Source organism: Puma concolor, chromosome B1, assembly GCF_028749965.1.
Source record: "Puma concolor isolate L17-30 chromosome B1, mPumCon1.1.hap2, whole genome shotgun sequence".
NCBI lineage: Eukaryota > Metazoa > Chordata > Mammalia > Carnivora > Felidae > Puma > Puma concolor.
In genome coordinates this window covers 40,248,149-40,273,242 of record NC_141670.1, presented here as the reverse complement: position 1 = coordinate 40,273,242, position 25,094 = coordinate 40,248,149, and the positions used below count along the sequence as shown (strand labels likewise).

General features: G+C 42.5%; 1 protein-coding gene across 9 annotated transcripts; it reads left to right on the top strand.

Moving 5' to 3' along the window:
- Positions 1-5,521: 5,521 nt before the first annotated feature.
- On the top strand, positions 5,522-25,094 carry POMK (protein O-mannose kinase). 9 transcript variants are annotated; one of them, XM_086703562.1, is made up of 6 exons: positions 5,522-5,613; positions 8,501-8,591; positions 12,410-12,478; positions 13,042-13,139; positions 14,565-14,867; positions 23,610-25,094. In XM_086703562.1, exons 5-6 carry the CDS (start codon positions 14,586-14,588, stop codon positions 24,378-24,380), a joined length of 1,053 nt encoding a protein of 350 aa, XP_086559688.1. In that variant the 5' UTR covers positions 5,522-5,613; positions 8,501-8,591; positions 12,410-12,478; positions 13,042-13,139; positions 14,565-14,585; the 3' UTR covers positions 24,381-25,094. The 9 variants fall into 9 exon arrangements, with proteins under 9 accessions (XP_086559688.1, XP_086559682.1, XP_086559687.1 ...); XM_086703561.1 differs by lacking the exon at positions 5,522-5,613 and adding an exon at positions 5,671-6,500; XM_086703563.1 differs by lacking the exon at positions 5,522-5,613 and adding an exon at positions 6,942-7,390.

Genomic DNA, 25,094 nt, shown 5'->3' with positions numbered 1-25,094 from the left:
TATGTGTGTATGAGTCTGGATTTTCTTCATAGACTTCAACCAACACATTATATTGCAACAAGTTGAATGTAGAAGTAGATAACAAAGATCTAGATATCTCTTATTAAGAGATTTGCAAAAATGCAAACTGCCACTTTTCTGTTTAATTTGGAAAACGCAGGTTTTATAAAATGTTATTTTTGTTAACATGTAATAGGTTTATTGCTTTAATAAATTAATAAAAAATTTAAATTTCAAATATGGTAAATGTCAATAGATATTACCCACATTAAGAAAAGCTGGACTTAGAAAAGATTAAGACACCACTATGTCCTCTGGGACATCAATTTTGAGAGAGACCAGCAGCATGCTCTGCACCATGGTACCTTGAAAATGTTTATTGGCTATTGAAATACTATTTGGGGACAAAGAAGCAGAAGAGATTATCTGCCTGATGGAGTCAAGAAGGATTCACAAAGGAGAACAAATTTGTCTAGTTACATCCTTTAATAAGGCTGTAAACTTTACAATTGGTTATATCCCAAATACTAACTTATAAATTAATAGGACAGTCCAGAACATTTCCCTGGATCATTTCCATCTGGAGAAATCAATGTTTTTCAAACTGGATTGTAACTCATTAATGGGCAATTACATCAAGTCAGTGGGTCTGAACCAACTTAAAAAAAAAAGACATATGGGGCGCCTGGGTGGCGCAGTCGGTTAAGCGTCCGACTTCAGCCAGGTCACGATCTCGCGGTCCGTGAGTTCGAGCCCCGCGTCGGGCTCTGGGCTGATGGCTCAGAGCCTGGAGCCTGTTTCCGATTCTGCGTCTCCCTCTCTCTCTGCCCCTCCCCCATTCATGCTCTGTCTCTCTCTGTCCCAAAAATAAATAAAAAACGTTGAAAAAAAAAATTAAAAAAAAAAAAAAAAAAAAGACATAGAAAATGTTTAATTTCACTGAATTCTCTCACATTATTTCTTTCATTCTACTTGATTTGGTGTATTCTAATATTTTCCCCAGCATTAATGAGTAATATTGTGTGTTAAGGTATACAACATAATGATTTGATAAATGTATATATTGTGGGATGAACTACCACATTTAAGGTTAGTTAACAAATCCATCATGTCACATACCACTTTTTTTGTGGTGAGAACATTTAAGATCTACTTTCAGCAAATTTCTCTAGTTTTTTAAGGAAGAAGGATAGATGACTGATACAAGACCCTTCTTTCACAGTTTACGCCTTTAATGCTATACATTTTCCTCAAGCAACTGCATTAACTGTTCTCGGAAATTTTGATATTTTGTATTTCTGTTTTCATTCAGCTCAAATATTTTCTGATTTCTCTTCTTGAGACAGCATCTTTGACCCATGGATTGTATAGAAATGTGTTTAATTGCTAAGTGTTAGAGGAGACTTTCCTGCTATCCTCTGTTACTGATTGAGTTGTTTGGTTTTATTTTGTTTTCAGTGGTGACTCTAGAAACTTTTCCACCATATAGGTCTCCTTACCCTCCACCATTTATACTGTAATTATCTTTTGTACTATAGCCACTTACATTAAGAAGCTCATCAGACAATTTTACATTTTGTGCATTCAACCGCCAAACATTTTAAGGAATTCAAGAAAAGAATAGTCTGTTACATTTACCCAGCTATTTACCATTTCTTTTACTCTTCTTTCATTTCTGATGTTCCAAGTTTCCTTCTGCTGTCATTTCCCTTTTGTGTGAAGACATTTCTTTAAGCAATTCTTTTTAAAAAAATAATTTTTAAAAGTTTATTTATTTTGAGAGAGATAAAAAACATGAGCAGGAGAGGGGCAGAGAGAGAATCCCAAGCAGGTTCTATACTGTCAGCATGGAGCCAAACTTGGCGCTTGATCTCACGAACCGTGAGATCATGACCTGAGCTGAAACCAAGAGTCAGACACTTAACTGAGCAACCCAGATGCCCCTGTTTAATTCTTTTAGAGTAGGTCTTCTGGTTGCAAATTTTATTATTTTTTCTTAATCTAAAAATATATTTAACCTGCATTCTTGAAGGACATTTTCACTGGATGGAATTCTGGGTTTATAATTCTTGCAGCACTTGAAAAAATATGCCACTTCCTCTGGCCTTCATGAATTCAGATGAGAAATCTGTCATTAGAATGGTTGTTTGTCCATACGTTTCTCTCTTTCTCTCTGGCTGCTTTATAATTTTTTAATTTGTCTCTTGTTTTCAGTAATTTGATTTTGATGTATCTGGGCATGGGTGTCTTTGGATTTATCTTTCTTGCTTAGCTTCTTAGGTCTTGAATTTTTTACCAAACTTGGTATGTTTTCAGCCATTATTTCCAAATATTTTTTCAGCACTTTCTCTTTTCCTGTGGGACTCTGATGACAAGAATGTTAGACCTTTTATGTTTGTCCCACAGGTGCCTGAGGTCCTCATTTTTTTTTCTTTTTCTCTCTGTTTTTGGTCAGATTAAACGATTTCTATTAATCTGTCTCCAAGCTTAATGACTTTTTCTCTGTCATCTCCATTTTGCTATTGGATCTATAAAGTGAATTTGTTTAGTTATATGTTTTTCAGTTATAAAATGTTTATTTAATTCTTCCTAAGTTCTATTTCTTTACCAATACTTTTTTTTTAATGTTTATTTTTGAGAAAGGTGGGGGTGGGGTGGGGCTGGGGGGACAGAGGATCCAAAGCGGGCTCCATGCTGACAGCAGAGAGCCTGATGTGGGGCTCCAATTCACCATTCATTTAGATCATGACCTGAGCCGAAGTCAGCCGCTTAACTGACTGAGCCATTCGGGTGCCCGTCTTTACCAATACTTTCTATTTCTTAAAATTCATTTGAGAGAGAGAGAGCGAGAGAGAGCATGAGCAGGGGGGAGAGGAGACAGAGGGTAAAGAGAACCTTAAGCAGGCTGTATGCCCTGGGATCATGACCTGAATTGAGATTGAGAGTTGAATGGTCAACCAACTGAGCCACCCAGGTGCTCTGTAATACTTTCTATTTTAACTTTTGTTTCTAGAGTGTCCATGATTGTTTCAGCATGTGTATAACTGTTTTAATGTCTTTGTCAGATAATCTCAATATCTGTATCATCTCATCATTGGTAACTGTCAATGGTTTTTCCCCATGCAAATTGAGATTTTTGGATATTTCGTACACCTAGTAATTTTCTATATTATGGGCGTTTTGAATGTTATGAGACTCCAATTCTTATTTAAATCCTGTGGAGAATGTCAATGTTTTTATTTTAGCAAGCATTTGCTATAGTTAGGTATGGGTCACAAGTTACAACACTCTGTGGCTACATTCCAAAATCAGTTCAGTTTTCAAATATTTTGCAGTGCTATTTTTTAAATAAAATTTTTAAAGTTTATTTATTTTGAGAGAAAGCACAAATGGGGATGAGGCAGAGAGAGAGAATCCTAAGTAGGCTCTGCACTACCAGCACAGAGCCCAATGGGAGGCTCAAACTCATGAACCATGAGATCATGATTTGAGCTCAAGTCGGACACTTAACTGTGCCACCCAAGCACCCCATTGCAATGCTCTTTATTTTTTAAAATTTACATCCAAATTAGCATATAGTGCAACAATGATTTCAAGAGTAGATTCCTTAGTGCCCTTACCCATTTAGCCTATCCCCCCTCCCACAACCCCTGCAGTACCCCTCAGTTTGTTCTCCATATTTATGAGTCTCTTATGTTTTGTCCCCCTCCCTGTTTTTATATTATTTTTGTTTCCCTTCCATTATTTTCATCTGTTTTGTCTCTTAAAGTCATCACATGAGTGAAGTCATATGATTTTTGTCTTTCTCTGACTAATTTCACTTAACATAATACTATCCAGTTCCATCCACATAGTTGCGAATAGCAAGATTTCATTCTTTTTGATTGCCGAGTAATACTCCATTGTATATATATCACATCTTCTTTATCCATTCATCCATTGATGGACATTTGGGCTCTTTCCATATGTTGGCTATTGTCGATAGTGCTGCTATAAACATGGGGGTGCATGTGTCCCTTCAAAACAGCACACCTGTAGCCCTTGGATAAATGCCTAGTAGTGCAATTGCTGGGTCTAGGGTTGTTCTATTTTTAGTTTTTTGAGGAACCTCCATAATGTTTTCCAGATTGGCTGCACCAGCTTGCATTCCCAACAATGCTATTTTTTTTAATGGTTATTTTACTTATTTTGAGAGAGCGAGAGCACACATGTGGGAGGGACAGAGAGAGAGGGAGAGAGAGAATCCCAAACAGGCTCCATGCTATTAGCGCAGAACCCAACACAGGGTTTGAACCCACAAAATGTGAGATTATGACCCAAGCCAAAGTCAGATGTTTAACCAACTGAGCCACCCAGGCATCCCTACCATTTTAACTGTTTTTAAGTGGTATTATGTACCTTCGTCTTGTGCAACCACCACTACCATTCATCTCCTGAATTTTTTTACCTTCTCAAATTGAAACTCTGTACCCATTATACAGCATCATTTTTAACAGCTGCATAGATATAATCTCTTTCAGAAAGCCCTATTGTTAAATATTTAGGTTTGTTTCTACAGTAAACATTCCTTATCCACAACACTTCATACAGTACATCTTGCACATGTATTCAATTATTTCTGCACGATAAACTCCTAGAAATGGGATTTGCTAGAGCCCTTTATATATAGGAGGAATTGATACGGGTTATACAAATTTACACTAATATATGGCTGTGGGGAAACTTTTAGATTCTGTACATCAACAGTAGGTATTACCATTCTCTTTCCTATTTGCCAATCTGAAAGCAAGTTGCTTCTAGTTATTTTACTTTTCGTTGTTCGGATTCCCAGTACAGGTTCAGTTTTTAACCTGCATCGAATTACACTCTTGATTCTGAACTTGGAAAATATGTCCGTGTAGAAGTAAATAGCACTTCTAGTTTAACCCACAAAAAGTTATATAGTCTAACTTTCAATGTTGAAACTTTTCCATCAGGTACAGATGCCAGTGCGATGCATTGAGACCTTCCAGCTTCCCTCCCCCTTTCCAGACAGTACTGTACACCTCCTTTGGCGTTTGTCAAAGTTCTTGCCTGCCACCCTTTGAATGCGTGAAACTCAGCTTTCCTGCGCAGGCTAAGCCCCTGAGTTTCCCCTCCACCAGTGGTTCTCAACCTTCAGAGTCTTCAGCATCACCCAGAAGCACAGATTGCTGGACCCCACCCGCCGCCAGGTCTGGGATGGAGCCAAGAATTTGCACTTTTAACAATTTCCCTGGAGACGTGAAGCATCTGCTTCTGGTCTGAGGACCACCCTTCGGGACCACCGCTTTGCAATGATCAGGAGCTTTTTGAAGGGTTTAGATCTTATAGCTCCACTCCACTGTACGCAACTCCAGGCTGGGCGTCCAGACTAAAGCAATAATAGGTCAACACATCATTGTCCTCAAGGACTCAGAGAGAAGCCAAGGAGAGGAGACCGGTGGGGCGCACCGGGGCTGGAATCCTGTCTGCGAGGGCCTCCAGGTGCGCGGCGGGAGGCGGACGCCAGAGGGCAGCCTCGCGCTCTCTCTGCCCCCTCTGGTTTCCGGCCGCGCCGGCGCTGGAGGCCGCGTGCCGGAGTGGGGGCCGCAGGTAGGCGCGGCGAGCGGGAGGTGGGGAGACGGGGAGGCTGGCGAGAGAGCGCGGGGAAGCCACGGGCCCGGGCCCGGCGTCCCGCTCGGACTCTAGAGAGACATGGGGCTGCGGGGCGGGCAGGCGCGGAGGGCAGAAGAGCTTCCTGCGGGGCCTGCCCTTGGCCGGCGGCGGCCGCGGCCCCAGCAGCGAGCGACTACCCTGCGGCCGAAAGTGGCACCTTTACGTGACGGACGCCTCCGCCCGGGTCGGCCTTGGGCTCCCGCTTGCGGGCTCCTGTGCTGCCTGGGGTCTTTCGTGCCGCCACTCCCTGGGGGCGGGGCTCCGTGTTAAGGGTATAGTCCAGTGCCGCCCGGTTTTTAAAGGCCGGCCAGCCCTTTTGTTAGTAGTCTTGTCTTCTCCATCCTTTACCTTGGCTGTAGCACCTTTAGGTTAAGAACGCATCTGGAACATTTAAAATAATTATTTTAATGTGCCTCGTGTTCTACCGGCAAACTGAGATTCTATTCTCAATTTTTTTGGGTAACGCCAATTCGTTTTTCCTCTGGTTGAATTCAGTATTCAATCAATTGGTAAAAACTAATTTTGTTCCATTGCCTTCTTTTAAATAAGCTGTGATTGTAGAGCAGTGGTTTCCAGTTTTTTCTGTTACCAGCTTTTTCCTATCAATGTCAGAAATCCTTTGTGTCTAAACATCGCCTGAATTTCTCTTACCCAGCCGGCCCCACAATCTTTATTCCCTAACTTGCAAAACCAGCAGCAACTTTCAGTGTCATTTATGCTTATTTCAGGACAAAATTCCTTCAGCCATACAGCCTATCCACAGCCCTTGGCAGCCTACTCCAGAAATACTCCTTTCAAAGAAAAAAGGCCCATCAGGTGTTGGGGTGGGCTAAAGCTTTCTTTAAGAAATGGGCAGTCTTGGGGCACCTGGGTGACTCAGTCTGTTAAGTCAGTCTCTTGATTTTGGCTGGGGTCATGCTCTCTCGGTTCGCGGGTTTGGACCCCGCATTGGGCTCTGCATGGACAGCAGGAGCCTGCTTAGGATTCTCTCTCTCCCTCTCTCTGCCCCTCCCCCATCTCTCTCTCTCTCTCTCTCTCTCTCTCTCTCTCCAAAAAAAAATAAAGTTTAAAAAAAATACTAGAATATTAAAAAAAAAAAAAAAAAGGAGAGAGATGGATAGGCAGCTTCACAGCATCCACCCTCAACCCCTGCAGTGACCATGCTATGTTCAATTCCTGAACCTTCAACACCTGAAGGTTGAAGGATTTAGGGGAAGAATGTGAGGCTGGAAAACTTGGCTCCTCCATGTACAGTTTAGTGACCTTGGCTAAGTCACTTCACCTCTGACTCAGTTCTCTTATCTGTTAAATGGGAATAGTAACAATTATATATGCCTCACAGAATTAGTGTGAGGTTGACATTGTGTAAAAGTTGAGTTTTTGGATGAGTCTTTTTTTGAGCATTCGGAAGTGGATGTGAGGACTTAGGGATAATTGAAAGACTATTGAAGCATATAACTAACTGCAGGGCCCATAAGAAATGCATTAAATGGTAACTGGGTAATGGTGATCTAAGGTAGATTAAAAAATATGAATTTTTACAGAATTTGTACCTGATGTTGGCACCCTTTGCATGGAAGTGAAGAAAGTGTTATGCCTCCAAAAGAAAAAATATGGTATAAGCTTCAGGCCCTATACAACTGAATCTACTACCAGTGGCGAGGTGGAATCAGTGGAAGGTTGTCGGCAAGGGGGTTTGCGAATTAAAAAGATGGTGAGTTCAAATTGGAGTTGGTGCTGGATGAGAGCATCAGAGGACAGGCACAAGAAGAGATGAAGAGCAGATTTGGTGGGACTGAGAAAGCAAAGAGGAGTCAGTGTGTGAGGCTGTGAAGACAAGGAATCCTGGGTGATCAGTCAGTGCATTTTTACTGAGTTCTTGGCTATTTTCCAGCTGCTGAGGATACAGGGGTGTGCAAAGCAGGCAGATAGTCCTCCGGGAACTCACAGTTGAGGAAAAAGGAACCCACGTACTGGAGCCTGGACTTCTCAAGAGGGGCGCCTTCAAGGGTGGAGGAAAGCTCAGGGCCTGGAATGTGGGGTGCAAGGAGGGGTCTGGAAAGGCAGACAGGCTGGATCTCAGGGGACCTTATAGGAGTTTGGACTTTATCATGAGGACAGAGGAGGACTGTTAGATGGTTTTAAGCAAGGGGTGATCAGATTTGTGCTTTAGAAAGACCGCCCTGTGTATACCAGCAAGAAACTTCTGCACATGCAGGAGTGTGTACAACACTTGCTTTGCTAGTTGTGGAGTTGAATGTGGCAAACTCGAGCTTCATGTGTCTGTGTGGATAAACCTCATAAACTTAATATTGAGCTTTTAAAAGAGCAAGTTGCAAAGGGTATATACAGTACAATACTACTTGTGTGAAGCTCGTGAAAACATCCATATATTATGTTATTGTTTATAGGCACACTGGTGGTGAAAATAAAAAGCATGTGTGGGAATTATATACGTCAGTGGTTCTTGGACTCGAGCATGCCTCTGAATCACCTGGAAGACTTGTTAAAACACAGATTTCTGGGCTTCACTTCAGTTTCTGATGCAATCGGTCTGGAGTGAGGACTCAAGGACTCACATTTCTAGGTGATGCTGCTGCAGGTCCTGGGACCGCAGTTTGAGAACTCTGATGTACATCAACTTGTGGATGGTGATTACTTCTTGGGAGGGAGAAGAATAGGACTGGGAGGGGTCCAAAGAGGCCTCAACTGTATTTCTTTTTAAAAGATCTTCAAAAAAAAATATGATGCACTGTTACTTGACAAAGCTTGATGGGTGTTCATGATATTATTTTTTAGATTTTTGATGCTTTAAACATTTCAGGAAAGAAAAAATCCTGTTTGCTGTTTGGAAAATGGACTGGAAAAGAGAAAGAAGTGGGAGTCCATGTAGAAAACTGTTGGCAGAAGCCCAGGTAAGAGATACTAGAGGCTTAGACCAGGGTGGCGGTAATAAGAAGGGATTTGAGAGAGGTTTGGATGATAGAACTGACTGTACATGGTGACTGGTTGATTTAGAGGTCGGGGAAAGAGGGGACCAAGTCACTTGCTTTGTGACTGGAGCCAAGTAGGTGGATTATGTGTCTGGCACTGTAAGGGAATCCTGGAGGAGGGGCATGCTGGTGACAAGAAAGAGCTCAGTTATGGACATCCCCGGCCTTGAGGAGCCAGCTGAGTGAAGTGTAGGAGAAAGACCTAGGCCACAGTGGAGACTTGGCAACCAATAGCATCACCATGTCTGTGAATGAGATTACGTGGAGGGAATGTGTAGGATGGAAAGATGGTCTGTGACAGACCCAGAGGAATAGTGTCAGCTAGGGTAGGGCCCAGCCAGCTTCTGCTTGCCACTTGTATTTGTATGACCTGCAAGCTAAGAATGCTTTTTACCTAAAAATGTTGGGGGGAAAGGTCAAGAGAGGAATAATCTTTTGTGACACAACTATATGAAAACTACATGAAATTCAAACTTCATTGTCCATAAATGAAGTTTTATTCAAACACAGCCACACTCATTTGTTTATGTACTGTTGCAGGCTGCTTTCACACCCTGGTGACAGAGTTGAATGGCACGATAGAGAGCTTGTGGCCTCTTATCACTTTGCACTGCTGCTTGGTGGGTCATAAGTCATGTGATGCCGTTGTCACTGGATTTCAACTTTTCGCTCCTAAACCTAAATATTTACTGTGTGGCCTTTTATAGAAAAAAGTGCTGATTCTTGACCTAAGGTCTTAAGTTAAGACACACTTGGTCATTTTTTGAATGTTGTAAAAGAGAGATGGCAGCCGTTTTATCCATTTCTTTAAGAGCATCTTGTGAGAATCAGGTACTGGTGGAAGAAGCTCAAGAGACTGTGAGGCCTGAGTGGTCAAAGTCGTCATTGTTCCAGTTGAAATCCATGAAGACAGGAGGGGATGGGCCAGGGGGAAAGATGCGGGCCTGGAGTCTTTATGAGAAAGGTAAGCGAACATCCATCAGAACACTGATGGGTGTAGCTGGAAAGACTGAGGGCAGGTTGAGCAGGTGGCATTGTTTCAAGAAAAGAAAGAGATTTGAGGCTGGAGCAATTCAGTAGAGCCGGTGTTTACTGGACACCTCTTAGTGACAACCAGGACATGCAAAGCAGCATTTTTAAAAATTATTATTAATTAGGAAGAACTACACTGGGTGGTAGAAGAGTCCCCTACTTCTAAGATTTTTTGCTTAGAGGAAGCAGTGTTGCTGTGCTGACCCTTGACATGCAGCCTCATGGGCTGGGTCACTGGAAGAATAAAGTTGTCATTTACTGAGATTCTGACCACTAGAAACAGCGGATTTGTGGGGAAAGAGCAGACATTGAGTTTGGGAAGTATTTCTGTTATCTTTTTTTTTTTAATAAATTATTATTTTTTTAATGTTTATTTTTGAGAGAGTGCAAGCAGGGGAGGGGCAGAGAGAGAGGGAGACAGAGGATCTGAAACTGATGTGGGGCTCAATATCATGAGCTGCAGTCAGACCCTTAACCGACTGAGCTATCCAGGTGCCCCGTTTTGTTATCTTTTTAAGTTGAAATATAATTCATATGCCATAAGTTGTTTTTAATTAATTAATTTATTTTTATTTTTAAATCTTTATTTTTGAAAGAGAGAGCATGAGTGGGGGGAGGGGCAAAGAGAGAAGGAGATGCAGAATCTGAAGCCAACTCCAGGCTCTGAGCCATCAGCACAGAGCCTGACGTGGGGCTCGAACCTATGGACTTGTGAGATCATGACCTGAGCCAAAGTTGGACGCTTAATCGACTGAACCACCCAACCGCCCCTAAAGTTTGCTTTTTAAAGTGTATGGTTCAGTGATTTTTAGTATATTCACAAGGTTTTGCGACCATCACCACTAATTCCACAACATTTCATCCACAAAAGTAATCCAGTGCCCATTAGCAGCCATTCCCCTTCCTCTTTCACTCAGCCCCTAGCAGTCACTAATCCACTTTCTGTCTCTATGGATGTGCCTGTTCTAGATATTTCATATCAGTAGAATCCTATGATATGTGATCTTTTGTGTCTGCATGTTTCATTTAGGATAAAGTTTTCCAGTTTTATCCATGTTGCAGCATGTATTAGTGCTTGATTTCTTTTTGTGGGTGAATCCTATTCCATGTTTGGATATATCAGATTTTTTGTCCATTTATCATGAGGGACTTTGGGTTATTTCCGCTGTTTGGCTGTTATGAATAATGCTGCTGTGAACATTCACCTACAAGTGTTGGCATAAACGTATGTTTTCAGTTCTCTTGGGCATATACCGAGCAGCAGATTTGCATGGGGAACTCTATGTTTAACCTTTCGAGGAACTTCCAGACTATTTTCCACAGTGGCTGCATCATTTTATATTGCCACCATCACTGTAGGAGGGCTCCTATTTTCTCACAGCCTCCTCTGCACTCGTTCTTGTCTCTTTGATGACAGCCATTCTAGTGGATATGAGGTGGGTCTCATTGTGGTTTTGACTTGCATTTTCCTGAGGACTGTTACAGTTGAGCATCCTTTTGTGTGCCTATTTGCCATCTGATATCTCCTTTGGATAAATGTCTGTTCGAGTCCTTTGCCCGTTTCTAAATTGAGTCATTTATCTTTTTATTGTTGAGAAGAAATATTATTTTTGCATTGTCTGTCAGATGTTTAAGTGATGTCAAGGAGCCAAGGGTGGTGTTCTGAGGAGGCTGGGACTAGGGCTTTACAACTGGGAGCTGTCAGCAGGTGGGGACAGAGAGCCAGAGTCTGGATGAGGTCACAGAGCTTGAGGGAGAGGTCTGTCTGAGCCCTGAGCACTACAGCAGCTTAGAGTCAGAGGCAAAAGGAGCCCCCAGAGTGCACCTTCCTGGGAACCAAATAATAAAGGCATTTCAAGAAGGAGAGAGTGATCAGCCATTCCAGATGCCACTGAGCAGTCAAGAGAAAGAAGAGAAAGGGCTGAGGCCATAGGAATGAACTTGTCAGGTGTATTGACCCATTTCAGTGGATGTGACTGTGGAGCAGTGGAACATGGCATCTCAATCACAGGAAAAGAGAGTTATTTTTATAGAATTTTGGGGGTGAGGCGCCTGGGTGGCTCAGTCAGTTAAGCGTCTGACTTCGGCTCGGGTCATGATCTCGCAGTTTGTGAGTTCGAGCCCCGGGTCAGGCTCTGTCCTGACAGCTCGGAGCCTGGAGCCTGCATCGGATTCTGTGTCTCCATCTCTCTCTGTCCCTCCCCCAATTGTGCTCTGTCTCTATCAAAAATAAATTTTAAAAACTGTAAAAAAAAAAAAATTAGAATTTGGGGGTGGGTGGAGTTTAGGCAAAATTGAAAGGAAACAATGTTTTGATGGACTCAAAGTTAAGCAGGGCTGCCTGTAAAGATGTCAAGATCTGGTCCGGACTGCAAAGTGGACCCCAGAGTCTGGTTCCTGGGAGACCACAGGGTTCACATAGATGTTGAATGCCTTCTCCAGAAACTGCTCATGTGCAGTTCTGCACCCAGTTGGAAGCAGAGGTGGCTTCTCTGTATCAGAGAGACTTAGCTCCTCCAGGCAAGAGTGGGATGTTTCCCTGTTCTTGGTAGGACTTTGGATGGCAAAATTTTTGATAGTGTGTGACTTTAGAGAGCAGAGTTTCTCAGTGAGTAAGAAAGCAGTCTTCATTCAAAGAAGGGAGTTGTTGATACTTTATACCTGTAGTGTGTCCTTAGGAGAAATGCTGCTTTCTATGAATTTTGCAGTTGGCTTGATCCATGTCTGGTGTCCCAGCTCTATGAATGGCAAGTGGATTTTACTTTCTCCAGGAGAAGGTATGAGAGAGCTGTCCCCTCTCAAGCTTCTGTTCTCAGTGTGAATCCTCAGAGAGGTCTTCTGGCCCAGTATCATCCAGGGAATTTCTTCTGTTATTCTCTGTCCTTGAAAGCTTATCACAATATCTGAGAAGCTTTTTTGTTTACTTGTTTATTGTCTGCCTTCTCCACTGGCTTTCCTCTAAGGTCCTAGAAGATAAGAACCACATCTGTTTTATTTACTCACAGATCCCCAGTGCCTAGAGTTGAGCTTATGGAAACGGCTTAATACATGTTGAGTGAATGAGAGGGCTGGAATTTAGTGATGGAGTAGAGGGAGTGGATTATTGGAACCAGATGCAGGACTCTGAGCTCACACCAGCTGGCAGGGCTTCACGATGGAAGCCAGGCTGTCGCAGGATTTCCCACGGCTGCCACTCCATCCTGGAGTTCAAGGGCCTGAGGGATACCTGGACCCTAGGAGGGCCCCTGAAGAAGGTGGACCATTTGAATTATTGCCATTTGTCTATGTGCAGAGTTGAAGTTTTTATTCAGCAAACCTCCTTTTTGGTACTTTGTGACAGAGTATTTTCAAACCAGTGCCTGGGGCCAACCAGAACGCTGAGTGACCCAGGTGTCTGGGTGGAAAACTGAGCTGGGAGAAGGAAGACGCCCGTGGAAGGTAACTGTTCATGTCACAGTCATTTCAGACATAGGAAGCACAGAGTCAATTCTGTCACTAGTGTTCCCCATGCATCCCAGTACTGATTTTTTTTTAAAGTTTATTTATTTTTGAGAGAGAGAGAGAGAGAGACAGACAGATAGAACGTGAGCTGGGGAGGGGCAGAGAGGGAGGGAGACACAGAATCCAAAGCAGGCTCCAGGCTCTGAGCTCTCAACACAGAGCCTGACATGGGGCCCGAGCTCACAAACCATGAGATCATGACCTGAGCTGAAGTTGGACGCTCTACCAACTGAGCCACCCAGGTACCCCTTTCCCAGTACTGATATTAAGTGAGCACACTGTTATGGCCATCTCCTGTGTCAGAGTACTGACATGCTTCCGCTCTGATTCTGAAACAGCTTCTGCCTCAAGCATTCTTGAGTGTCAAGCATCTGATGTCCAGGGTCCTTCCATCCCTCTCCCTTGCCAACCCCTCTGCCATCCAACAACTAGGCAGTAATGCTCCACTGCGGGCCTCACACTGGCTCTGATGCTAGAGCTGAACTGGTGAGTGTCCAGCCTTCCTGGCAGTTACTTGGTGCAAGGATCACCACCATCATTCCAGCTCGTGTGCTCATCAGCTCTTACCCCGCGGCACTGCCAGAGCCTTTTACCTGGTCTCCCAGCCTCCATCTGTTCCACCCCAAACACATCTTTCACACCTAACCTTGCTTGTTAAAGATGCTAGGGAGCGGGACACCTGGGTGGCTCACTCATTTAAGCATCCGACTCTTGGTTTTGGCTCAGGTCATGATCTTATGGTTTGTGAGTTTGAGCCCCGTGTCTGGCTCTGCACTGACAGCGTGGAACCTGCTTGGGATTCTCTCTCTCTCCGCCCCTCCCTCGCTCTCTCTCATAAATAAATAAACTTTAATTAAAAAAAAATCCTTAAAAAAAATTTTAAGGAGCTTTCTAGCACCTTCCAGGGAATATCCCAGCTCCTTAGCTGGGTTCAGGAGACCCTCACCATCCAGCCCCTACCCCTACCCCTACCCCATCTCCTCTCTGGCTCCTCTCCTTTGTCCATCTTCTGCCCTGGCCCCGCTAGACTAACAAAAGCAGTTTTCTCTCATTTTACTAATTATTCATTAAATATCTATTTAGTGCAAATTGCCGTGGGAGAAACAAAGACACCTTCCTTTTAGTTGAATCTAGAGTGGATGAACCCAGACGTTAGTTTGTAATAAAAAGACAGTGATCTTGAAAACAGCTGACATTGAGCATTCTGTACCTTCTTTAATCCTAACAAAGATGATAAAGCATGCAAGATCCTTGGGCATAAGAGGCATGAGAGGCTGTGTTGTCCTTAACCCCTTGTCACCCAAACACCTTAATGGACGTAAAAATTGACTGGTATTATTTCTTGTTTCATTTATAATTCAGGAAATTACAGGTGATAACAGTATGGAAAAGAAAACCCAGGACAGCAGAAAAGGTGCCCCCCACAGAGCAGTGCCCCCAGCTGTGGGGCTGCTCTTCTCCATGGCCCTCATGAACACGCTCCTCTACTTCTGCCTTGATTGGTTTTTCATCTCCCGTCCACGCTCTGCTCCCAGCTCTGCTCACTGTCCCCACGGACACTTCAGAATGGGACAGATGAAAAACTGTTCACCGTGGCTGTCCTGCGAGGAGCTGAGGACCGAAGTGAGGCAGTTGAAGCGTGTTGGAGAAGGAGCTGTGAAGAGAGTGAGTTCTGGGTTACAGCTGAGTGTTATTGGGGTGGTGTTTCAGGATAGCAGCTTGGCACGATGTGTTAAGAGCCATCAAAATACTTTTGGCCCAGTGATCTTGCATCTGGGACTTTATCCAAATAATCCATTGGAAGGAAAAAAGCTAAATGCATAAAGGAGATTTTGCTTTGTTATTTATAGCAGTAGAAAACCAGAAATAATAACTGTAAGAGACTAGTTAATTATGGTCCATCCACTTGATAGAATGTTCTGCAGCCATTAAGTGTAGTTAGGAATCTCGTGTGAAAAAAACATATGATGAGAAGTAAAAAAATGCAACATGCAAAATTGCACAATACATGATTTTCAACTGCAAAATTAATGTATTTATGTAGAAAATATAGAAATTACAGAAATTGTGCTATAGTGAAGGATTATGAGCAATTTTTTTCATTCTACTTTTCAAACTCTGTCATGGTATTATATTGATGTTTTAAAAATTTTTTGTTTATTTTTTTTAAGTTTATTTATTATGAGAGAGAGAGAGCAAGAGAGCAGGGGCGGGGCAGAGAGAGAGGGAGAGAAAGATTCCCAAGTGGGCTCCATGTTCATTGTGGAGCCCCACACGGGGCTTGAACTCAAGAACCATGAGATCATGACTTGAGCTGAGATCAAGAGTCAGACACTTAACCAACTGAGCCAGCAAGGTACCCCTAAAGTTTTTTTATTAAAAAAATTTTTTTTGTTTATTTTTAATGTTTATTTATTTTTGAGAGAAAGAGAAAGAGCACGCGCATGAGCGGGGAAGGGGCAGAGAGAGAAGGAGACACAGAATCCAAAGCAGGCTCTAGGCTCTGAGCTCTCAGCACAGAGCTCGACATGGGGCCTGAACTCACAGACTATGAGATCATGACCTGAGCTGAAGTCGGACATAGCCTGCCAGCTGATGTCTGGGGTACATAGGGTTTGGTGGGACTGGGAGGACCGTTGGAGCAGTTTGAATAGAGGGACAAGGTGGTGTGTGTGTGTGTGTGCGTGCGTGCGTGCGTGTGCATGCACACTTTCACACGTGAGTACAGAAGAGACCGAGCTGATTCCTCATAAAATAAAACACTGGTTTAGCTTTGATGGTTTCCTCAATATACAGACATGCAGCCAACCTCGTCTTTCCCCAGACTGTGTTTTTGATTTGTGTTTGGGATTGCCTGGAGCAGTGTGCAAATTTGCCCCTGAAAGGCAGATTGACTTGTTGCTTTTTCTTCTCTGATTTTCTTTAATTATAAAAGCAGTACATTCAAATATTCAGAAGGAGGTGAAACACAAAGTAAATTTCCCTTCTACCTCTTGGATTCCCCATCTCTGATCTTATTCTCTGGAGATAACAGTGAGAGATTCATCTCTTTTAGATTTTTTTTTTTTTTTTTGGTAAAATTTATTTCATGTGTATTTTTTAAGTTTTTACTTTTTTATTAAATTTTTTTAAATTTTTATTTGAGAGAGAAAGAGAGCACCCAGAAGCAGGGGAGAGAGGCAGAGGGAGGGAGAGACAGAGACAGAGAGAGATCTCAAGAGAGAGAATCGCAAACGGGCTCCACGCTCAGTGCAGAGCCCAACTTGGAGCTTGATCCTATGACCCTGGGATCATGATCTGAGCTGAAATCAAGAGTTGGACACAGGCCCCCCTTCAATTAGGTTTTTAATTTTAATTCTAGTACAGTTACCATACTATCCCTTTTAGATTTTTTTTTTTTTAATTTACGAGAGAAAGAAAACATGAGTTGTGGAGAGGGGGCAGAGAGAGAGAGAGAGGGAGAGAATCTTAAGCAGGCTTCATGATGAACACAGAGCCTGACATGGGGCTCGATCCTACAACCTGAGGGCATGACCTGAGCCAAAATCAAGAGTCGGATACTCAACCAACTGAGCCACCCAGGCACCTCTCACTTCTAGATTTTTATTTATTTGTTTGCTTATTTTTAAATAAATTTTAAGACATATTTTATTTTTGAGAGAGAGTGTGCAAGTGTGCTCTATGAAGGGCAGAGGGGGAGACAGAGAATCTCCAGCAGGCTCCATGCTGTTAGCACAGAGCCCTGGGCAGGGCTTGAACTCACGAACCATGAGATCATGACCTGAACTGAAATCAAGAATCAAGTGTTTAACCAACTGAGCCATCCAGTGCCTGCATTTTTGATTTTTAAACCCAAGATTACATTAAAAGAATGAGATACATACTCTGTCAGCCATCTCAAAGACAGAAATACCCACATCTTAAGGGCCTGTGCATTTTCTGAAACAGATTTGGTGCAACAGTACTCGTGAGAGAGAAGAAAGATTACAGTGGAACCAATTCTTCCAGAAGGCAGAAGGTCCTGCCATATTGCTGTGGATAATGAAAGCATGATTCAGGTCACACCCTGTTTTGAACAGGGGTGAGCAGAAGGTGGTATAACCTCATGTGTCATTCCGTGTGCCCAGCCCATGATGTTGACTTTATGAGATCACAGATCACTGTTAGAGTCTTTACAGCTGCATGTTTTTCCTTTAAAATTAAAATATAGTACAGGGATGCCTGGGTGACTCGGTTAAGTGTCCAATGCTTGATTTCAGCTCAGGTCATGATCTCATGGGTTCTGACAGCATAGAGCCTGCTTGGGATTCTGTCTCTCTTACTCTCTCTCTCTCTGCTCCTCCCTGACTCATTCTCTCTTTCAAAATAAATTTTAAAAATATAATACATCAAAAAGCCATAAAATTTGGGTTGGATCCTTTTAGAAGAAAGAATTTGATTCTCTTAAAATTACTCTGTAGTCCTCTAGTTTTCTGTAACATTTAGAAGGATGTTATGTGATCTATTTTTAATACTTCAGGCTGAAAAACAGATGTTACATGAATTGTCTACTTAAAAGTATGAAATAACAGTGTCCACTTCTCAGTCCCTTTTGCAGGGTCTACCTCCTCATCCCCCTTAACCTTGGATCCTTCTTCCTCTATGTTCAGTCCCTGAATGACTTCATCCAGCCTCTTACATTTATCTGCACAAAGACCTCTGCCCTGAACTCTCTAGATTTTTCTATACAGCTGCCTACCCCACATCCATCTCCACTTGCATGTTAGAAAGGCTTCTCACATTGACTGTGTCCCAGACCATCCCCCCAGCCTGCTTTTCCTTTATTCTTCCCCAATGTGGTTAATGACAACTCCGTTAGCCCAGTTGCTCAGGACACACACCTGGGAAGAAGCATCCTTCACATGTTTCTTTCTCTCACATCCATGTTTAGTCCATCAGCAAGTTCTATTGTCTCTGCACTCAGAAGAGATCCAGAATTTGGCCAGTCTTCAGACTTCTCTGCCTGTCTCCCTCCCCCCATTCAAGCCACCATCATCTTGTACCTGGATTATTTCAGTAGCCTCTCAAGTGGGCTCTGTGCTTCCACACTTGTCCCTCTCTCAGCCCTTCACAACCAGAATACTGCCATTAAATTCTAAGTAGCATCTCTCCTCTGCTCAGAATTCTCCAATGGCTCTCTTTCTCATTCAAGTAAAAGCCAGAGTCCTTTCACCAAGTTAAGGGTTTTATGAGGTCTGCACCCTTTTTCAACCTTATTCCTACTCCGTTCCCCTTTGCTTATTCCTCTCCAGCCACTCTGCCTTGCTGATATGGCAGCCTGTGGGCATGCTGCCACCCCAGGGCTTTCGCCTTTGCTGTTCTTTCTGTCTGGGCCATGGTTACCCCAGATAGGACATGGCTCATGCCTCTACCTCCTTCAGGTTCTTGCTCAAATGTCACCCCAGTGAGAGCTTCTCTAACCCTATTTAAAATTGAAAACCGGGGCGCCTGGGTGGCGCAGTCGGTTAAGCGTCCGACTTCAGCCAGGTCACGATCTTGCGGTCCGTGAGTTCGAGCCCCGCGTCGGGCTCTGGGCTGATGGCTCAGAGCCTGGAGCCTGTTTCCGATTCTGTGTCTCCCTCTCTCTCTGCCCCTCCCCCGTTCATGCTCTGTCTCTCTCTGTCCCAAAAATAAATAAACGTTGAAAAAAAAAATTTTTTTAAATAAAAAAAATAAAAAAAAATAAAATTGAAAACCCTTCCCTGCTTAATTTTTCTTCAGAGCACATTTTACCCTCCAGTATACTTTATACATGTCCTGTTTATTTTCTTTATTATCTGCCTCCTACATTAGAATGTGAATTTCATAGAGGCAGGGATTTATATCAGTTTTTTTATTAACACAAATATTTGTTAAATTTACGAAGACACAATAGTTATTTTTTTACTACAAAAGACCGCATAAAGTAAACTAATTATTTTCTAAAATTTATCCTTTACATTTGTAATAAAGGATCACAAGAGCTCCTAGAAATTAATAAGCACAAAACAACCCCATAGAAAATTGGATATAGGACAATGAACATACTTTCTGCAGAAGACCTACAGAAATGTCAACAATGATTAAAAAGTGCTCAGTCTCATTAGTAATCAGGGAGATATAAATTGGGACAGTAAAATGTTTTTCATTTTTCAGATTGGTACATGTTAGCAAGATTGATAATATCTAGCGTGATTAAGGCTGTAGAACCTAAGATTCACTCATACACGACGAGAGTGCCTGCTGGCACAGACTTTGGAGGGTCATGTTGGCCATCCATATTCCTCATTCAGTCACCTGTCTACTTACCCAGCTTATAGAAATGCTTGAGACATGCACAGAGTTATGAATATAGGGCTATTTATTGTAGGATTGTTGTTAATAAGAAAAAAAGGGAAATAATTTAAATGCCCATCAAGTCTTTAAAATAGATCACATAAAACCATGTTAAAGATTATAGAGCTGCATGGAAGAAGGAACTAATTCATCTGACTACATCCATTACAGATTTCATGAGTCTTTATTATATTACACTTCAGTTTTAAAGAAATGATCATCTGAAAAATCTCACTGAAAATACACTAGCATAGGTAGTGTACCCATACTGTGAAATATTGTGCAGCTTTAAAAAGAATGACCTTTAGGGGAACCTGGGTGGCTCTGTCAGATAAGTGTCTGACTTTGGTTCAGGTCATGATCTCATGGTTTGTGAGTTTGAGCCCCATGTTGGGCTCTGTGCTAACAGCTCAGAGTCTGGAGCCTACTTCATCATCTGTGTCTCTCTCTTTTCTCTGTCCCTCTCCTTCTCATGCTCTGTCCCTCTCTCTCTCTCAGAAGTAAACATTAAAAAAAAAATGACCTTTAGAAAGAATATATATACAGGAAAGTGTAAGGTATTAGTTATGTGAAAAAAAACAAGTTGCAATATGACATGTATGTTATACTCTTATGTCACTGTAAACTCAAATGCTATTTATAAAGTATGCATTAACACATATACACACATAAAGAAATGGCTGTGAGGTTACCAACCAACCAGTTAACAAGTTTCCTTTGGGTGAGTAAAAGTAGGGGAAGGAAATCTCCTTCTGTTTTTGAATTTTTACCAAGAAGAGTATTCTTGATTAATTTTATAATTTAAAAAAAAGGTAAAACTGCTCTCTCTAAATAAGAGAATTTTAGAAAGTGTAATAAAGCAACTCAATTAGATATTGCTAAGAAATGATTTTTTTTATATAAAATTTTTTTAGTGTTTATTTATTTTTGAGAGAGAGAAACAGCACAAAGGGGGGAACAGGCAGAGAGAAAGAGAGTCAGACGCAGAATCTGAAGCAGGCTCCAGGCTCCAAGCTGTCAGCACAGAGTCTGACACAGGGCTCCAACCCATGAACTGCAAGATTATGACCTAGGCCGAAGTCGGCAGTCAACCGAGTGAGCCACCCAGGCACCCTGCTAAGAAATGATTCTTAAACAATCCCTGACCTGCGGATATTTAACTTGGAAGGTTTCAGATATTTGTGAGTGATTCCAAAGACTTTCATTTATCTGAGGCACAAAAATTCAATGTAAACAAGGGTTTAGGAGGAAGTCATAAGGCCTGTGGTTGAGCTTCTTCCAACATTTATTTATTTACTTATTTAATGTTTATTTTTGAGAGAGAAAGAGAGCATGAGCAGGGTAGGGGCAGAGAGAGAGGGAGACACAGAATCCAAAGCAGGCTCCAGGCTCTGAACTGTCAGCACAGAGCGCATTGTAGGGCTCAAACTCATGAACCGTGAGATCATGACCTGAGCTGAAGTTGGACACTCAACTGACTGAGCCACCCAAGCACCCTACCATTTATTATTGAATAATGTATGAATAAATTGTAGCAGCTTCCCTAAAGTGATCACTGTTTTTATGTGAAAAATGAGCCTAGGATACCAAGGCGTCTGCTGGAGTTGGTGGTCACCATGAGGAGATAGGTCTAAGGAACTGAAGGCCCTCAACAAAAAATAAGATTTTTATATTGGAGTCAGATGTCGAGTTCAGTGTTGATGCAGGTCTATGGAGAGAACGTGTTCCATGTCAAAAAATATATATACGAATAAAATATATATATGAATAAATATATGTATTCATGAAACTTTTAGTGAATTTAGCAGCCAGAGCAAAATGGCTTTTGAAAAATTCAAATATAGTTAACATACAGTGTTATACTAGTTTTCGGTATACAAGTAAAATGGCTTTTTAATAGAAATTATGATCCAGGGGCACCTGGGTGCCTCAGTCGGTTAAGTGTCCAGCTGTGGCTCAGGGCATGATCTTGTAGTTTGCAGGTTCCAGCCTGGCATCAGGCTCTCTGCTGTCAGCATAGAGCCCACTTCGGATCTTCTGTACCCCTCTTTCTCTGCTTCTTCCCCACTCAACACTGTCTTTCTTTCCCAGAAATAAATGAACATTAAAAAAAAAAAAACTATGGGGGCATCTGGGTAACTCAGTCGGTTAAGCGTCCAACTTCAGCTCAGGTCATGATCTCGTGGTCTGTTGAGTTCGAGCCCTGTGTTGGGCTCTGTGCTGACAGCTTGGAGCCTGGAGCCTGCTTTGGATTCTGTGTCTCCCTCCCCCTCTTCCCTTCCCCCACACTCTCTGTTCTCTCTCTGTCTCTCAGAGATGAATAAATGTTAAAAATAATAATAATAAGAAGAAGAAATAATAAAAATTGTGATCCATAGTGAAATTTCTCAATTTTGAGTTTTTGAAAAGGTCTTGAAAGATTTCTTTTTATTTATTTATTTTTTAAGTTTTATTTATTTTGAGAGAGAGAGAATCCCAGGTAGGTTCTGTGCTGTCAGTGCAGAGCCCGATGCGGGCTTGAACTCTCAAACCGTGAGATCATTACCTGTGCTGAAATCAATAGTAGGGCGCTTAACTGACTGAGCCACCCAGGCGCCCTGAAAGATTTCTCTGTAAATATTAAGGGTCAACTGTCGGTACCTGGGTTTTTCCATTAATGAACCTCTCTTTTCAGATCCCAAAGAAATCTTCACAGGTCTCTAACTCACCTCCATTTGATATATTTTTGATTCTTTTTAAAAATGTTGTTAAATATGAAAGTCATGTATATTCATTCTAGAAAAGTTGGAAAATACTGTGACTCATAAAGGAAAAAATCGCCCAGGATCTTAGCATGTGAAGAGAACTGAAACAGCCTATTTCCTTTGATTTCCATGTAATTTTGACTTGTTCTATGCAGTTAGAACAACATAAATGAAATTTTGTATCCTTTTTCATTTGTGACATTACTTTTATCTGTGAAAACTCTCTCAATATGTGCATTTTGCTGACCCCATCGTCTTCTTTTGCGTGGTCTACCATTACTGAACTACTCCCCATTTTTTGATGGACTGATAAGTGCCAGTTTACGCTTTTATAAGTAGTGCCAGATTTTTATTCCTAGAGATTTGTTCTATCTCAGATTACTTCCTTAGATAGATTTTAGATTTGATGTTAAAGGCACTTGATAAATCATGCTCCAGATTGGTTTCGAAAACCGTAAGCTTTGTTTTAAAGAGTAAGTAGAAGCACAGAGAAACAGCCCGCTAGCAGCAGAAGCAGCCTGGGGCAGCCATCTCCCCACTTCTGAGCCCGTTTTCTCTTGTGCAGGCTTCTGCCTTCCCTTTGGGGATTTAAGCAGAAGATCAGAGGTTCTTAATGACAGTACTTCCCACAAGCCTTTCCTGGCTAATAAAATGGAGAACCGAGGCTTCCTGTGCAGTTGTTCCCCTGCTGGCCACACCAGGATGGGCAGCTCTAGTGTCTGCGTGTGTTTCAGCTTCTGCTGTTAAGTTGAAGTAACACAAAACCACACGCCATGTAAAATTGTTTTCCTTACCTAAAACTGTTTCTGTGGTTTTCTATACTACCTTGAAAAATGAACAAGTAATATTGTGATGCGTGAGGTGCTGGCCAGGTGGACTCCCCACTTTTCCAGTCTTCTCCCCTGGTCCTCCCCATCCTCAGCCCTTTCTGCTGCAGGAATTTGGACCTGGTCATTTTGCCACTCCGTGCCTTTATACAGCAGCCCCCTCTTCTGGGAGTGCACTTCCCATTCTCCACATCCACCCTGCAAGCCCCAGTCATCCTTCAGCCCAACTCCCAGGAACCTTCCAATACCCTCTCCAGATGGCCCTCAGCATCCTAAGCACAGTCCCTCCTGGGCCTGCCCTAGGCCTTCTGTACTGGGTGCCTGTGTTTGCTTAGCAGTGAGTCTTTGTGACCAGGCTGAGAGCCACTCTAGGACTGGGTTTGTCTGCCTAGTTTCTACCTTCTCTGCACCTGTGGGGTTGGTTTCCTGCTCACTAACACAGGTGACGGTTTCAGGTTTGATTGTCTCTGGCTTGGTTTCAGGTCTTTCTGTCTGAGTGGAAGGAACGCAAAGTCGCGCTGTCACGGCTCACCAGTCTGGAGATGAAAGATGACTTCCTGCATGGGCTGCGGATGCTGAAAACCCTGCAGAGTAAACATGTTGTCACCTTGCTTGGATACTGTGAGGAGGACAACACTATTCTTACCGAATATCACCCCTTAGGTTCCTTGAGCAATCTGGAAGAAACGCTCAACCTTTCCAAGTACCACAGTGTGAACACGTGGCAGCACAGGCTGCAGCTGGCCATGAATTACGTGGCCATCATCCACTACCTGCACCACAGCCCCCTGGGTACCCTGGTCATGTGCGATTCCAGTGACCTGCCCAAGACCTTGTCCCAGTATCTGCTGACGAGCAACTTCAGCATTGTGGTAAACGACCTGGACGCCTTGCCCCTGGTGAACCACAGCTCAAGGACGTTTGTGAAGTGTGGCCACAGGGAGCTTCACGGGGACTTTGTGGCTCCAGAGCAGCTGTGGCCCTATGGAGAAGACATGCCTTTTGACGATGATCTCATGCCGTCATATGATGAGAAGATCGACATCTGGAAGATTCCAGATGTCTCTAGTTTCCTTTTGGGGCACGTTGAAGGAAGTGATATGGTCCGATTTCATTTGTTTGATATTCATAAGGCATGTAAGAGCCAGACTCCTGCAGAAAGACCCACTGCTCAGGAAATTCTAGACACTTATGAGAAGGTTTTGAATCTGCTCAGAGAAACTGTGATGTCCCAGACAAGAGAAATGCTATGAAAACCATTCAGTCAGTGAAGAATGGGTTTCAAAGAATAAATGGAATCATTATAGCAATTCTTACTCTAATGGTGAGTTTTTTGCTGTTCAGTGTGTGGTTCTTCCTCTGTATCCACATCCACATGCACGTGTGAGCGTTGCTTATCCCCTGGTGGGACCTGGGCAGATGCCTCACCTTCTCACACTGATTACTCCTGCTGAACTTGAGAAGCAGTGGATCTAGCCATATCTGAAGGAGGTAACAAAAATGTCACTACATAGGGGCTTCACCTGCCCTAATTACTGAATTTGTAAACTTGTAAGAAACATATAAAGAAAAGATCCGTAAATGGCAGGATATGAAAGAAATGTACAGTGGTTTTCCAAAGAAGTTTTTTTCCTCATTTTTTTAGATAATAGTCAACATTACCAGGGTCATGGGAGTATTTGTGGCCTGTCAACATCACATGGTGTTGATGAGGCCATCTTTACTGTTTTAAATGATTGTTTAAATGTTTAATGAATGTGAAGCTCTTGTGCCATCCTCTTTCCAAAAATCTAAAGGAGAACTATGATAGCTTGCTCTTTGAAATTTTGAATGGGCAAGGAATATTTAGAACAGCAGGTATGAGGGAAATTGTATTTATGTTACTGCCTTGGATGGTGTTTGTGAAATTCCTATTTACCTTCCAGCTAGGTTTTCTGTGTCCAAAATAAATTATTGTGAACAGTTTA

Bases quoted from the DNA above. Each gene is read 5' to 3' on its own strand.
- POMK (XM_086703556.1), top strand. From the start codon at position 14,586: ATGGAAAAGAAAACCCAGGACAGCAGAAAAGGTGCCCCCCACAGAGCA. The intron at 14,868-23,609 runs GTGAGTTCTGGG...GCTTGGTTTCAG, and splicing joins GAGAAGGAGCTGTGAAGAGA to GTCTTTCTGTCTGAGTGGAA.